Genomic DNA, 16139 nt, shown 5'->3' with positions numbered 1-16139 from the left:
GCCGAGGCGGGTGGATCGCTCGAGGTCAGGAGTTCGAGACCAGCCTGAGCAAGAGTGAGACCCCGTCTCTACTAAAAATAGAAAGAAATTATATGGACAACTAAAATATATATATATACAAAAAATTAGCCGGGCATGGTGGCGCATGCCTGTAGTCCCAGCTACTCGGGAGGCTGAGGCAGTAGGATCGCTTAAGTCCAGGAGTTTGAGGTTGCTGTGAGCTAGGCTGACGCCACGGCACTCACTCTAGCCCGGGCAACAAAGCGAGACTCTGTCTCAAAAAAAAAAAAAAAAAAAAAAAAATATAGTGTGCTAACACTAATCAAAGAAAGATGGATTGGCAATATTAATACTAGACAAAGTAGATTTCAGAGCAAAGACTGTTACCAAGAATAAAGGAAACCGTTCTGTATTGATAAAAGAGTAAATTCATCAATAAGAATCCTTAACATTTAGCCTCTTCACAACATAACTTCTACATACACAAAGCAAAATCTGACAAAACTTCAGGAAGAAATAGGCAAATTCACAATTATAATCAGCCATTTCAATACTGTTCTCTCCCTAATTGGCAGAACAAGTAGACAGAAAATCAGTTAAGATACCGAAGATAAGAACACTATCAACCAACCTGACCTCACCGACATCACAGAATGCTCCACCCAACAGCAGCAGAACACACATCCTTTCTGGTACACAAGGACCATTTCCTAATTAAGACACATTCTATGCCACAAAACAAGTCTCAATAAATTTAAAAGGATCTAAGTCACACAACGTGTACTCTCTTTCTATGATGGAATAAATGAGAAAGAAAGAGCAGAAAGACGTTTAGAAAAATCCCCAAATATTCAGAAATCAAATAACACAATACCAAATAACCCGTGGGTCAGCAAAGAAAATAAGAGGGAAATTAAAAAGAATTTTGAGCAGAATGAAAATAAGAACAATGTTTATAACACTAAATATCTATTAGAAAAGAAGAAATATCTCAACGCAATAGCCTCAACTTCCATCTTAATAAACTGGAAGAGCAAATTAAACCCAAAGTAGAAGAAAGGAAATAGCAGAGATCGGAGCAGAAATCAGGGAAACAACAAAAGAGGAAAATCAATGGATCCAAAAGTTGGGTTTTTGTGAAGATCAATAAAACTAACAAACCTTTAGCCAGACTAATTAGGGACAAAAACAGAGAAGATACAAATTTCTAACATCAGCATAAGAGCAGTGACGTCACTACAGACTCTTCAGACGATACGGAAGAACTTTATGATGAAAACTTTAACCACTTAGGTCAAATGGACGAGTTCCTTGGAAAACACAGCTTACCGAAGTTCACAGAAGAAGACATAGCTACCCTGATGGCCTTTCATTCATGGAAGACACTGAAATTGTAGTTTAAAGCCCTCCCACAATGACAACTCTCAGACTGGGTGGCCCCACTGGGAAATGCCACCAGACATTTAAGAAAGAAATAAAAGCAATTTTACCCACATTCTTTCAACAAATTGAAGAGCAGGAACTGCTTCTCAAGTCACCCTGTGTGCAGTATTTACTCGGACGTGCCAAGATCAGACAGAGGTGATCCAAGCGGGGAACCGGACGCAAAACTGCAAATGCGGAAAGCAGGGCTGGGCGGCGGAGGGGCTACCAAGAAGCAGGGAACTGGGGGTTCAAGCACATGCCACCACCGTGACCGCTGGACTGCAGGGACAGTCTCACAGGAGCAGAGGCGTCACAGCTCACCAAGAGTCTTGAAATAGAGGCACCTTTTCAAACGTCAATTACGTCTGACAAGGCTGAGTTTTTTCTTAAGTCCAGAGGTCAAGTCAGGGAGTACCAGTCCTTGGTTAAGCTTCTACTTCAGGCCTGGCTATAGAACAAAGGACCGATCACCCTGCAGGCTCCCTGGAAGCCTCTGGGGGAGGGGGCAGGTAAGGCTGGCCTTCCAGTAAACACCCCGCCCCTGAGCTCCTCAGGTGGGCAGGTCACCTAGACAGGGACACGGCAGGGCCCTGGCTTCAGCGAGCTGACATCCAGCCTGCATCAGGCCCGAACACACCACCCTCAAAGGAGCTCAGAGTAAACCCTGCCAGCGCCACAGAGAGGCCCCGGGACCCAGAGGGTCTGAGCAAGCAGATCCCGGGCAGGCCAGGCTGCTCCTGGGCGCTTCCCAACCTCTGCATCAGGACAGCCGTATGTGGGGGAGAAAGACAACAGCCTCCAGAACAGAGAAACTAATTACCAAGTACCAGGCACAGGGATCCGGGCCAGGAGAGGAATGCCAGGCCTAACCAGGCAACAACCAGCACATTGTTACTCGACGTCGTTGCCAGTTGCAACTTCAGTCACATGGGTAACATTCGGTTGAGAAACCGCTCAGGCTTTACCTATTTTGTTTGTGGACTTTGCGGATCTGGAGGGAAATCAAGTGACTAGGTGAAAAATATGTCTATTTTGCAAAATAACCTCAAGACAAAGAAAACATAAATCACCAGAATTATCAAGTTAGAAAGGTTTTAAGCCACCAGTGGTATTATTTTAAGCACCAGAAAAACCAACGTATCTATCTATGCTGAGTTGTTTGTGTGCAGGTGGCGTGCGGCACTCGGGGTCCGTGTACAGGTGATACACGGGGTCCGTGTGCAGGTGGCGTGTGGCACACGGGGTTTGACCACTCAGCAATCCAGTCCTCACCCTGGGGAGCTGCTGGCCCACAGAGAGCCGTCACTGACACACACAACGTCCCAACCGCTGCAGGTCTGCCAAAGGAGCAGAGGGCCTGGCCTTCCTGTCCCTGTCCCTGGGGCTGAGAGTGTCCCCAGAGGACAGGGTCAGGAGAGGGGCATCCGCAGCGTGGAAAGTGCTCGGAGCTGGGCCCAGCCGCCCGCCCACCCCACGCAGCAGTTTCCGCCTCAAAGCAAGTGTGAGGAAGGGCTCTCCTCTCCAAAGAGGGACCAATTTCACACGGGAAATTGGTGGGAAAATTAGATTCTCCTCAAAGCCAGTTCTGGGGAAGCTCCAAGGAGGATGACAGAGATGGGGTAACCACGATTCTGGGGACAAGGTCTCCAGGCACAGAGTGAGCCAGTTACATGGCCCAGAGACTCACTTCTCCCCCTGTGGGTCCTGACCCCCAGAGGGGCCTGTGGGAGGCGCAGGTAGGTGGGGACTCACGAAGTGGTCACAGGGGGACCTTCCACCCCCGTGGACACAGGCTGGAAGGGGTCCCAGACCTCCAAGGGTGCAGTGTCCCGAGCGCCCCTCGGCCCTGCCGGTCCCATGCAGCCCTGGGAGCACCTGCACAGTCGTCCTTGTCACTCCACTGGAAGCCCCTCACTCTCTAGGGCCCCCGCTGGGCTGACAAGTCCATGAGGGTGGAATCCGGTCCTGTTTAAAGCTGGTCGTCCAGACCCGAATGCAGCACAGGCCCAGACACCAGCAGGCGGTGAGAAAACAGGAATGTGGGAACAGCTGTCTGGCAAACCAACGGAGTAGCAGGGAGCCAGCCTAGCGCTGCAGGCCTGGGGCTGCGGTGAGGGGCCTGCCCCGGGGTTTCCGGCAAAGCCCCTCCCTGGGCCTTCCCCGAGCGCCACCCTGAGCGCCCTCCAGCCAGGCCTTCTGTGACTGCACTTGGGCGGCGCGTGGCCCGGGAGCACCTGGACTGTGCTGTGGACGCTGGTGTGACCCCCACAGTGGAGGCTGCAGAGAAGAGCAAGGGTTGGGAGCGGGAGGCAGGCCGGCATTCCAGCACTGCTGACCGGGAAGGCTTCAAATCTCCTCCCCAAGAAGGTGGGGTTGAGAGGAGGGAAGGAGGGGGCAGAGAGAGAGGCAGCTTTCCGGCTAATATTCAACTGTTCTGTGACAAACTTCTACTGCAGTGCGGCTGTAGTGTAACACCGCATGAAAAACTACTGTCTTTCTACAAAACCTTCCCAGCCGAACGGAGTACTATCCACTGGCCGGGTCCTGCAGGCACCTCCACCGGCAAAACCAGAGCCCCAGACCCAGATGCCACAGGGCCTCTGCTCCGCTGGCCGGAGACCACGGTGCCCTTTCAGCCCTCCGGGCTCGGTCCTGCATCGCAGGGTGCTCAGACCGTCGCTTTCTGCAGCCCCAAACAGCAAACGAAACTGTCCAACTGGAGGCCCGGCTCAAACCCACTCCTGAGGCACCGGGGCTGGGGCAGGATGCTTTCGGGTGATTCTGACTCAGTTTCCTCGGGAGGCCGGTGTGGGGACGAGGGCTTGGAAGCAAAGGGACAGTGCGATGGCTGGAGGGCCTGACTTTGGGGCCAGGTTCTTCATTCTCCTATCTTTCTGTTCCCAATTTCCCCCAAGTAATGTTTTATAACAGAAAATAGTAGCATACACGCGAGAGCAGAGACCTGGGAGAGAACTGACCGTGAGCGTGTCTGCACGTGTGGGACTGAACGCATGACCGTGTCTTGCCCAGCAGCGCCACCCTGGACCCTACCAGATCCGGCCCCCAGCACACCCCACCGTGCAGCCCCCACAGGACGGTCCTCCTCCTACCCCCAGGTGCATCCCACGCGACTGCTTCCTCTTCATTCCCCAAAGCCTGTGCCCCGTGCCCTCGGTCCACACGGCTACACACGCATGTCCTCCCAGGGGACAACTGCCGTGCCAGATGTCGGCTGGAACATGTCAGTCCAAGAGCCGACTCCGGCTGCCGGCTCTACCCTCTTCCCTCCTGTCCACAATATGAGCAAGAGAGAGCTCGCTCCGCCCCTAGAGCCCTGCTTCACAAAAACCCAGGGAAGTGTAAGGAACAAACTCCTGCAAACCTGCTTTCAGGGTATCTGCAGGTGCTGGCTGTGGTCACCCCGTCCACTCCGCTGTGCTCACAAGTTGTCGGGTTTCTGTAGAGCACCACGCCACGCACAACAGAGGGCCTCATTTTTGTTCTACAAAACACCCCACAACACTCGTATTCAAACATTACTTTCAAAAAGCAATTAATATTTGGGGGCAAAGCACAGTACAAGTATTAGACTTTGACCACATGTAAATAAATGCTCCAGGGTCCAACTTTTTTCCACTGACTCAAAAAAGTACTGCAAAATTAAAGTATCCCCATCCAAAGACTCCCTCCCCACGCCCAGCCCCATTTTAAAAGCCTGCTTTTGGCGAGATGCCCTCAGACACCGGCCTGGCGGGCCCCTCACTCTCTCTGGAAGGCGGTTCCACGGGCTCAGGAGCCCGGCGCCCCCCAACCCCCGCCCGGGACCCTGCGGGAAGGGCCGGAGCTGCGGTCTGTCCCAGAGCTTGGCTTTGGAGGTAACACACCGACCGCCCACTTCCTGAATAGTTCGCTCAAATTTTTACAACTTTTGCAGACTCTCCAGCGGTGCCAGAAAGTCCTCTGGCTCAGCGAAGAAAAGTGAAAACTATTTTTGGCACGCAGGACGGCAGCTGCCGGACGCCGGCTGTAGTCTGCGCCTGAAGCGCAGCCCGTGGTTCCAGAGTCCGAAAGTTTCTGATTCAGTTCGCACCAGAACCCAGCGGGGCCCGCAGGGAACTCTGGCCACACTCGGGTCCGCGGACCCCTCCCCGGGCGCAGCGCGGGACCGAGTGTAGCGACGTGCGGGCCAAGTGCCGGGGAGTCTGCTCGTCCGCGCGCGGCCGCCCAGGTTAGAAACGAAAGGAAAGGGGCACCCCGAGCACAAACTAGCGCCGGCCCGGCCCAGTCCAGACCCCGCAGCCCCACACTCGGCGATCCGCCGCCGGCCCCTCCCGGGAACCCCGCCCGGCTCGCCCCGGGCAGGGAAAGCCCCAGGGAACCCCGGCCCCTCCCTCCCCGGGGGACCGCAGGCTCCCGGCGCCCGGGGCGGATGCGAGGCCCTAAGCGTGGGGTGCCGCGGCCGCAGGTACCCGAGATCCGCGAAGGAGGCTCCCCAGAGCAGGGGGCTCGGGGTGGGCACCTCGCTGCGGAAGAGGGGAACGCGCGGGGGCAGGAGGCCCGAGGAGGAGGAGGAAGGGGGAGGAAGAGCGGGGGAGGGGAACGAACAGCACTCGGAGCGGCGGGGGCGGGGGCGCCGCGCTGGGGGAGGTGAGGGGTTGGGGGGCTGGGCAAGCAGGGGCGCGGAGGCGGGGAGGGGGCCCCTGAGAGGACCCGCAGGGCAATGGGGCCGAGCAGAAGGAGCGGCGGGAGACGAGCGGGGCTTTCCCTGGCGGCTCGCGGCGGGGATTCCTAGCTCGGAACAAAGGCGGCTCCCCGGGCCGCGCGATCAGGCCCGCCCCCCGCGTCCCGGCCAAGGCGGACAAAGGCCCAGCGGGCCCCACGCCCGCCCGACGCCCCGATCCCCCCACGCCCCGAGCCGGGACCCTCCCGCGCCCCGGCCCCCAGGCTCCTCGCGCTGCCCGTGACCCCAGAATCCCTGGGCCCGTGAGCTCCATGGACCCCGGACCCACAGGTCCCGGATCCCCGCTGCGCCCCGAGCCCGCGCCCCCCGCGCCCCCAGACCCCCGGACCCCGGCGCACTCACAGGATGGAGGTCTGCGGCGCCACGGCGGGCACCGCCTCCAGCAGCAGATGCATGCAGCGCACCGTGGTGCGGAAGCACAGGCAGCGGCTCGGACACCCGGCGCCCGGCTTCGGGGCGACCGCGGCCAGCGCCCCCCAGCCGCACCACAGCACGAGCGCCAGCAGGCAGCGGCGCGCGGGGCTCGCGGGGCGCGCGGCCATGGCCGACGGCGCGGACGGACCTCGGGCGCTCGGACCGACGCGGCGGGCTCGGACTGCGCCCGCCTGGCCGCGGCCCACGTCCCAGCTGTGCGCAGGGGGCGGGGGGCGCCAGCTGTGCACATGCGCGCGGCTCCTCCCTTCCCCCTCCGAATCCCCGAGGGCGGGGCCGGGCGAGGACCTGGGGCGGCGGCGTCCGGCTGCGCCCCCATCCCCCGCGCGGCGCCCAGGCCGGAGATGGCGCGGTGAGGGCACCGCATCGCGGGGACCTCTCGGCGGGGCCGCCCCGGGGTGCAGGGGAGAGCGTCGGGACCCGGGTTGAATCCCGGATTCTGCACGCGGGACCTGGGGGGAGGGGTAAGTCGAGTATCTCCACCTCGTTTACCCGCGGTTTTACGTGCGTGCAGTAGGGCTGTCTCGTTGGCGCGTTGCTGTTTTGTAACACTTTGGAGTCTTACCGGTCCCGGCGCGGTTCCCAGCGCTCTCGCTGCTGCTGCTCTGTCTCCCTCTCCCTCTCCCTCTCCCCAGGCCCCAGGAGCCCATCCCCGGGCGCTGCACCGGCTCAGAAGGGGCGTCGGGCTCCGGGCGGGAACCACCTGCTCTCTGCCCACCGCTCGGGCCCTGTTGGGAGAGCAAGATCGTCTGTGCAGGCTCCTCCCCGCGAAGCGCACTGGGGGTGCCTGGCACACTTTGGAGCTCCTCCTGGTGGGACTGGGGACCCACCCAAGTGGGGGTGTGTGGAGACAACGGAAGAGTTGGAAAGGATTAAAAATACGTGCACTTAATGGTTGCATTCTAACACCTCCACACGTTCTCTCCGTTGTGTAGCCAGGGGAAGCAAGGCTGAGCTGTTTGTCCACAGTGACAGGGTTACCAAGTGCCAGATTCGGAGAGCGTCGCCAGGGTCTGCTCTAGGTCTGTCGTGTCCCGCAGACTGTGTTCTGCTGCCGCGTGTCTGAAGGCAACTGCAGTGGGACTGGCCAGGGACAGTTAGCAAACCCGGGTGTCTTGCACAGTTCTGAAGGTCCACCACCTGGGGCCAGGCTTGCCGGGAGGGCCACGCTCAGGCTCTCAGGAGATCGCAGGTGCCTTCTTGGCCAGGCCGCGGCTTCTAAGGGCCAGACTTCACTTCCTGCATGCGGGTCTCTGTGGTCTGCACACAGGACAAGCCCGCAGGCTCCCAGAGAAAGCATTCCAAGGAAGAGAAAGAAATTGAGAGCACAGGACAGAAACCAGGTCTTCTAGCCTCGAGGGAGACGTGGCCCCCATCACCCTTGCGGGCTCCTGTCCACGCTCACGCTCCAAGACAGGGCATTGTTAGGTTGGTTCCAGGCAGGAACTCGAAAAATATACATGGGACGGAATGCGGTTAATAGCAAACTGAGGTTTATAAAGCCATAGCCGCAGGAGTCTGGAGAGTCCCAGAGATTATAAACCTCACAGACAGCGGCAGTCAGCACTCCTCCCCCTGATAAGGAGGGAGCTGCCCTACTCCCTTATCTCTGCAAGATGAGACTGAGACAGGGGTCTCAGAGACTAGTTATTTAAAAAAAAAAAAAATTACAGTGCCTGTTCTGTCCCAGATACTCGCTCCCCCCTGAAAAACCCTCCATAAAACCCAAGACTTCCCCCTCCCTCAGGGTAGACGCTCTTTGGCCTCCACCCGTCTGCACCCAGATACTCAAAATAAACATTTTACTACACTTGAGGCTTCGAGTCTCGGCTCTGGACCTAACAGGCATCACCTGAGAGGGTCAACCGCAGGAGGCCGGACCACTGGGGACCACCTCAGGGGCTGCCTGCACAGGGGACCTTGTTAGGTTTGACTGCAGAGTCTGTGCAGGACCAGGGCCATGTGCAAGAATAATTTTCCTAAGTTTCCATCAGGGCGGAACACCTGGTGGGAGTCACCAACAGTGGGCCGAGCAGTGGTGTGGGCAGCGTCCTACTCGACTGCGGGCACTGACTGCCTGGACTTAGGGCAGACCCCGGGGGGCACAGGTGGACCCCAGCAACACAGGCCTCCTGTCAGCACCAGCTGAGAGTTCGGGGGGCCTCAGGACACCCACACTCTGACCAGCTGGTTACAAATTCAGAGGTTCCCAGGATCCCCTCTGGGTCGACAGCGTGCTAGAACTATTCACAGGGCAAAGTGCCACGTCACGATGGCGGCTTTATTATAAGGGACGCCCACCTGGATCCTCAAAATGAAGAGACACCGGGGCGAGGTCCGGAGGTTCCCACATGCAGAACCGCTGTGTCCTTGCCTTGTGGAACCAGGGCCTGTCACCATCCTGGCACCTCCACCTGCTCAGCCGGGCGGCTCCACTGAGCTTTGGTGCCCAGGGTTTTGTTAGGGTGTCCCTGCCTGAGCGGGACTGAGGAACCCACTGGCCATGAGGTTGAGCCCCGAGTCTCCAGCCTCCCTCCCCTCTGGAGGCCGGGCTGACACCGGGGTGCTCCCCGCCCCTCCCTCATGGCCCGTCTTGCTGGGGACCAGCCCTCAGCCTGCGTGTCCCCATCAGCGTCAACTCAGACGAGACTGACGGCCGGCCAGGAGTAACAGACGCCCCTGTAACCTGGGAAATTCCGAGGGTGTAGACGCTCTGTCCCAGGAAAAAGACCAAATTCTTTCTTACACAGCACAGGCTCTCCCAGGTGTCGTGTTTACGCAAGTGGCACCCAGGCTGCTGTGTGTGGTTGCAGCCGGTATCCCTGTAAGCGTGTGATCACCTTCCCGGTCATCTGGAGACACTTAGCAAGACATCCAGGTGTCCCGGGCACTGAGGAGACACAGGTGTCCCCGAGGCAGGCTCCTGCCCCTTCCCGTAGCTGCTGACCGGTACTGGGGTTCTGGCCTCCCCACGGCCCTGGACCAGCACTGAGAGGCCCCCGTGGGCCCTGCCTCCAGGTGGCGTGGTTCGTCCCCACCTGCTGCTGCCCGTGCAGGCGGCTCTGGGCCCCTCCAGTGCAGCGGGGCGCGGAGCTCAGGTCCTGGTCCCACGCGCCTCCTCCCCAGCCACCAGACACCGAGTAACTCCAGCGTTTCTGCTGGGCAAACTCCTGCTCAGCTTTTAGCCCCAGATCAACTGCATGCCCTCCCCGCCCGCGACTCCGGCAGGCCCTGTGCCCGCCTCCCAGCACAGGTTCCTGTCTGGCGCCGCAGCCGCTCCGCAAAGCCCTGAGGTGAGGTTTCTGTGCCGCGCACCCTGCCCGCCCCCCCCCCCCCCCCCGCCGTGACCGGGAGCCCTGGGGAGGGACTAGAACGTCCATTTTTGAATGACGGCAACAAGCTGCACCGCATGCGTCTCTGCCCGTCCCCAGATGACCAGGACAGCTCTCAGGCAGCCTGGCAGCTCTGCGTCTGCCTGGCACTGACCAGGGGTGGGCGGTGCTTTGGAAACAGCCAGATGAGACCTGAGCATTCTCTGCGCTGAGTTTGTTTAGGAGTCCTCAGAAAAATCCCAGTGTTTGTGACACTTTGGATCATTTTGCCCCCAGCACGGAGCTCCCGGGTACAGCCGGGCACCCCTGTCCCTGAGGAGCTGGCCAGCAGCCACTACCTGTGCTGGCGCCTTGCTGCGCTTCTCAGAGGGTCACCTGCCGTCAGTCCACCCTGGCTCAGGTGCGGCGGGCCCACACCTGACGTCCCAAACCCCCACACCTGCCGCCCACGGGAGCAGCGGCCTTCCGGGGCAGCACGGCCCCTCTCTGTCATTTTGTGTCCCCTCAGCTGGCTGCAGCACCCAGTGATGCGATCAGAGGCTGATGTGTTGCGCGGCAGGTGTTTGTAGATGTGGCCGACTCTCTAATCAACTGCCGTCAGGTGAAGGACCCTTGGCAGTGTGGGTGGCCTCCTCCAACCAGCTGAAGGCCTTGAGAGCAAAAGGCGGTTTCCCAGAGAAGCAGGAACCTGTCTCAAACCTGCGGCAGCCGCTCCTGCTGGAGTTTGCGGCTGCGGCTCTGCCCGCACGCAGAGTTCAGGCCTGCCAGCCCCACGATCACCCAGCCGGTCACAGCCGGTCTGTCTTCCCGCCCATCCTCCACCTCTCCTCCTTTCCTTCCTCCCAACCCTCCACCCCCACCCCGCCGTCCGTGCACACGTCTGTCCTATCAGTTCTGTGTCTCTGAAGACCCTGCCTGGCGCGCCAGCCACTCACAGAGCCCTGGCCAGGCAGGTGTGGCCATGGGAGGCCAGAGCAATGGCAGTGACAGGGCTGGAAAGAGCCTCCGCGGTAGCAGCGAAGCTCCCGCTCTCGTCGGGCTAAACGTCCTCCCGTGTGTCCTGTCACCTCCTGCATCTGTCCTCTGGAGGCCCCGGAACCCTCACAGCCCCAGGCCTTGACCTCTCTGTGCAGGATTGTTGGGGGACGGTCACAGCCACTGAAGGTTGTGTTGCCCGGACCCAGGTGAAATATTCCCACTTCCCTCTAAGCACCTGGCAAATCCCATTATCTGCCCCAAATCCTGTTACTTGTCCCACAGCAAACGTTCCGTTCCCGTGCCAACTGTACTGACTGACAGTCTTTTGTTGTCACGTGAAACCTTTAGTTACGTGTAGATTCATAGAAGCAGAGAGTGAAAAGGTGCTACCTTCGCCCCAGGTCCCCCCTTCTGTGACCAGGACCTCAGGTGCCACCCTGGAGGTGCGAGGACACACCTGCCTCTCTGTGGCCAGGCCCTCGCCGGCACCCACAGCTGCCCGAGCACAGACATCTCATTTTCAGACCCTGGTACAGCCAGGGAGGCAGGTGTTATGATTTTGCAGATGAGAAACCCAGCGCTTAGGGGATTTTAAGTAACTTGCTGACTTACAGCTGATAAAGGGAGGGAGGGAGAAGGAAAAACAGCCCTGGCTGGGCATTTGCACGCATGAGGCCTCGTGCTCTGCGCTTTCTGTGGCGGAGACACCGGCGGGGACCCTCCCAGACCTTGCGGGGCAGCCGCTCTGAGCCGCAGTTGCTGTTCCGTGGCGGCTGGCGTTTTCCGGGAGTTGCCAAGTTGCACCTGGAAACGCCCAGCACTCTGCCCCTCCACCCGCCACGGACTCAGGGCCGCCCCGGCCTTGCGGTGGAACCCACGGGCAGCGTCCCCCTGCGGCAGCTGAGGCTGCACCACCGCCCAGGCCTCCCCCAGCTTCACCCCTGCTCACGGGCCCCTCAGCCCGTTGTCCGCACGGGCCCAGGTTTGCCCCAGGAACCCCCCCCCCCCCCCCCCCGTGTGCATGTGACGTCATCGTGCTCAGAAGTGCACAGTGTGCGTCTCCTGCCACCTGCCTGGTCTGCTTGCCCGGCTGTCTCCCTGGCCAGTGAACACTCTGCCCGCACTTAGGGCAGAAAGGACAGGGGCTCTGGGACAAGACACACCTGGAGGCAGTCTCGTCACCTCTGTTCCAGTTCTGTGACCCTGCCGACTTCCTTCCTTTCTGGGCCTCAGTTTCCTCATCTGCAAAACCAGCAGAGCAGCTCCTACTCACCGGTGCTGAGGACCGAGGAGAGCAGTGGGGCACCGGGCCCTCGGCACCCCCAGGAAGCAGGTGGGATGGAGGGGCCAGTGAGGCGCAAACGCACCTCCTGCCTGGGAGACTGCTGGGTCCGGGGGGCCGTTCCCAGACGGTGAGTCAGCCCCAATCGCAGGGCCTGCTGGGCCGGCGCCAAGACCTCCCCGGGCAGCCGCTCCGCCCTCGGCAGGCAGGTTCCGCCCAGCCCACGGTGCGCTCAGCCTTTGCATGGCAGGGGCCGGGCCTAGGGGCTGCCAGCGCCCTGGGCCGCCCCAGCGGAGTCACAGCTGGCAGCTCAGACGGCAGATCTCATCCCCCACCGCGGGGGCCAGAGCCGGGGCTGAGACGTCGGCAGAGCTGGGTCTCCCTGGAGGCTCTCAGGGCGGATCTGCCTTCCTCTCCCCCAGCCTCTGGTGGCCGCCAGCAACCCCTGGGCCCTTGTCTGGGAGACACCGCACTCCAGCCCCGCCTTCCTGGCCACACGTTGCCCTGTGTCTGTCTGCTCGTGGGGACATGGGCCGTGCTGGCTCAGAGCTCACCACGAAAACCTCATCCTAGTTCAAGCGCCAGAAGCCCGGGGACACCATTCACTCCGGTGCACTAGGGACGCAGGTGGACAAGACAGACAGCGTGGCAGGGTGGGGTCAGGCCTCCGAATGAGACCTTTTTTGGAAATGGGGCCCTGTCAGGTGTAATTAGCTAAGAGGGTCGCGCTGGAGATCTGTGGGGTCTTCGTCCACAGAGACTATGTCCTTATGGGAAGAGGGAGACACATGAGACAGAGACAGAGACTGGGGAGACCCCCCCACGCCTGAGAGTGCCGACGGTTGCCACGCCCCCCGACCAGACGTGCCGGGACGTGCCCTCCCCTGGTGCCCTGGGAGGACCCTGGCCTTCTGGCCCCGCAGCCGGGAGACGACTCCTGCTGCTGTCTGGACGCGGGGTCTCCTCACAGGCTGATCGAGGTCTGAAGGCACCTCCGGCCCTGGCCACGAGCTCCTCAGGGCAGGGGCGCGAGCCGTCTCGGCCAGGCTGCCCGAGAGGGACCCACGGCCAGGACAACCCGGCCACGGGCCGCCCGAGCCTCCACTGCCCCCACGCCTGCTGCGGCCGCAGCTGTCCAGGGCGGACCTGACCTCGTGTGCCCCTCCTCCCCTGTCACCGCCACTGCTCGGACCATCCCGTGGGGGGCTGGCCCGTCGGCCCTGTCCTTGGGGGCCTCGCCCCAGTGCCATGCTCCGCTCCGGCCACTCTGGCTCCAACCCGGCAGAGGCTGGGCCTGCGTGTTCCTCAGCCGGCTCAGCGACCCACAGCCTGAGCCCAGGCGAGACCACGGGGAAGGTGTGAGCGTCCAGCCCCACCATGCCCCTCCCTCGCTGCCAGCCGGGGCCCCGGCCTGGCTCTGAGAAGAGCGGAGCACGAGGGAGGAAGGCCCGGGGTGGCCCTGGCCTGTGCCTTGGTGGCCCACTCCCAGGTGGGTGGTGTCCTGGCCTGCCCGGCTGGCCTGTCTCTAGAGTCCCTGTCCCCCACTGGCCAGAAGGTTCGTGTGTCCTCGCGCTGAGGGGAAGGAACCAGCTGTGCCAAGCCCTGGAGGAAGGCGGGAGTCCCTCCGTCTGCCAGCCCTGTGGCACTTCAACGTGACCAACCACGACGACCAGAGAAACAGCAACTCCTGGGACCTCTGGCCGCGGATAGTGTGGGCCACGGATAGACCGTGGATGGTGCAGCGGACAACGCGTTTTGCGCTGGGCCTTGGTCTCGCAGTATCAGCTCGACCTCAGGACAGCCCCATGCAGTCCCTGCACACTGGGGCCCAGTGACCTCGCCTGGTTGGCAGTGCCGTGCGTCTTGCCACACAGCGAGGCCGGGCCAGCTCAGCACTGTCTGCAGGACTGCACCGGGGACGCCAGCTGGAAGCTCCTGCCGGGTCTCTGCGGACCCCTCCCCAGCCCCTTTCCCCGTGTGGAGTCTAATCTGCCCCACGGGGGCTCCCGGGTGGCCCTTCTACCCTAGAACTGTACAGGCACCAGTGCCCCTGAGGTGTCCCCGGGACCCACCACCTCAGCGCTGGTCTCCCACGGGGAGATGGAGCCGGGCTGGCCGGAGCCGGGGCTTCCAGACAGACGGGGTCTGGGGTGCAGCTCCGGGCTCTGGGAGGAGCAGACTGTAAGATGCTGGACCCTTTTGTCTTTGGGAACAAAACAACACAGAATAACACGGAACCCCCCCCTCCTCCCCAAGCAGCATCGAGGACGACCTCCGGCCAGAGGCCTGCGGTCCCGCTGTCTCTGGGTTCCAGCCGGGCAGATTCCGGCAGGTTCCAGCTGACCGCAGGCACTGCAGCCGAGCCGTCCACAGCCGGCCCTACGCCCTCCGCCCACACGCGCCGGCCCCACCGGGCTCCCCCCAAGCGCTTCCCCGCGTCCTCCCCTTCGCTCCAGCCTCTGCCCCTCCCTGCCCACAGCCACCAACTGGGCGTCCTCTGTGCATGTTTCCCAAACGTGCCCACAGCAGCGTCCACGTGTGTGTTGGAAAAGCCCCAAGCTTCGCCCCTGGAGAATCAGATCCGGGAGGGTGAGGGGGGGGCAGGCTATTTCTGTCCACAGGCAAGTTGAGAAACGGTCTAGGGATAAAGTGGCCTCCTGACCGGCCCCTGCCCCCTCCCTGCCCCCAGCGGCCCCCTCTGGTCCACTGGGCACTTGCCGCAGCGGCCCCCCCCCGGCAGCCAGGGCCTCCCAGCCTCGACCCAGGCCACCTGCAAGCCTGTCCCCTTTGTCCCCTTCCTGCTGCGAACTAAAATAAAATCTCAGCCTCCAGCTGACCAGATCGGCCCCTCTTGGCCAAGGGGAACCCAGAAAAACCCTAAAGCTGAGTTGCTGCCATGAGGGGGCAGGTCAGACTCCTCCTCATTCCGCCCCCCCCCCCCCCCCCCCGCCTTCTTGTGACTCCTTAGCAGGCTGCCGCCACGTGGGACAAAGCTTGAGCCACCTGCCGGGCCTAACTGCTTGACAGATCACCAGAATGTCAGTGTGTGTCCCGCGCCTTGTCTCTGATTAACAGACTTCCCTATCTTAACTTAAAACCTTCCAAGCCTTTAGACAAAGCTTCATTTCTTTAAACAATTACAAAGCAAAGAGTCTTTAAACCCACCTGTAACCTGTAATGCCGCCTAGCGATGTGCTGCCTTTGTGGGCCAAACCAGCGCATGCGTTCTGTGTGTTATTCGTGACTACGTGTAATTCCTGTCTCGCCAAAACGTGTAGAACCAGACCGTAACCCAACCACAGCGAGGCCACTTGCTCAAGGCTTGCTGGGCGTGGCTCTCTGGGCTGTGGTTGTGCAAATTCAGCTCAGAATAAACCTCTTTAAATTATCGTACAGAGTTTGGTTCCTCTCCGGTGACACTGCCAAGCTCTGCGAGAGCTTACATAACCATCTTTATAACCCACCTTACGTGTGTCTAACCAGACCTTTTGGGTCCGTCAGGAGATGGAAACCCGGAGAAATTGCCAGGCTACCGCGGGCAGACGGTGGAGCTGGGCTTTGAGTCTGGTACCCTGACCCCCAGCCTGTGCCTGCTGCCACTTCCGGGCAGACCCAAGCGCTGGCACGAAGACTGGCCTGTCCTGCTCCCGCCAGGGACGTCCCTTGTCCAGCACATCTGAGGACTTGGCCACATGGGTGGAAATCGGTCGTAGTACTGAGACTCCCAAGTGCTGTTGAAGGTTCTAGGTCTGGGGGGCAAGAAACAAAGGAGGAAAAGCCTATTAAACTATTAACCAACCTGAGCTGAAAGTCAGGCCTGCGTTACTTTGCGCTGCCCTGGCCGATGTTTCTCAGGCAGCTCTCACAGAACCTGGTTGCCCTGGGATGCCCAGGGGAATTTCTTTTACTTTCCCCCTAAAAACCCCAGTGGTAAATGTGTGGGACTCCT

At 60.6% G+C, this 16139-nt stretch overlaps 1 protein-coding gene across 1 annotated transcript in view; it reads right to left on the bottom strand.

Annotated features, from left to right (window-relative positions):
- PXDN (peroxidasin) overlaps positions 1 to 6720 on the bottom strand; it is a 78074-nt gene extending 71354 nt beyond the window's left edge. Inside the window, exon 1 of the mRNA XM_069495276.1 lies at positions 6509 to 6720. Within this exon, the coding sequence (XP_069351377.1) occupies positions 6509 to 6708 (200 nt within the window). The 5' untranslated portion in view covers positions 6709 to 6720. The remainder of the gene's footprint in view (positions 1 to 6508) is intronic.
- Between the last annotated feature and the right edge of the window lie 9419 nt (positions 6721 to 16139).

The sequence above is a fragment of the Eulemur rufifrons genome, chromosome 19, assembly GCF_041146395.1.
Source record: "Eulemur rufifrons isolate Redbay chromosome 19, OSU_ERuf_1, whole genome shotgun sequence".
Taxonomy (NCBI): domain Eukaryota; kingdom Metazoa; phylum Chordata; class Mammalia; order Primates; family Lemuridae; genus Eulemur; species Eulemur rufifrons.
This window is presented reverse-complemented; position numbering and strand designations above follow the sequence as displayed.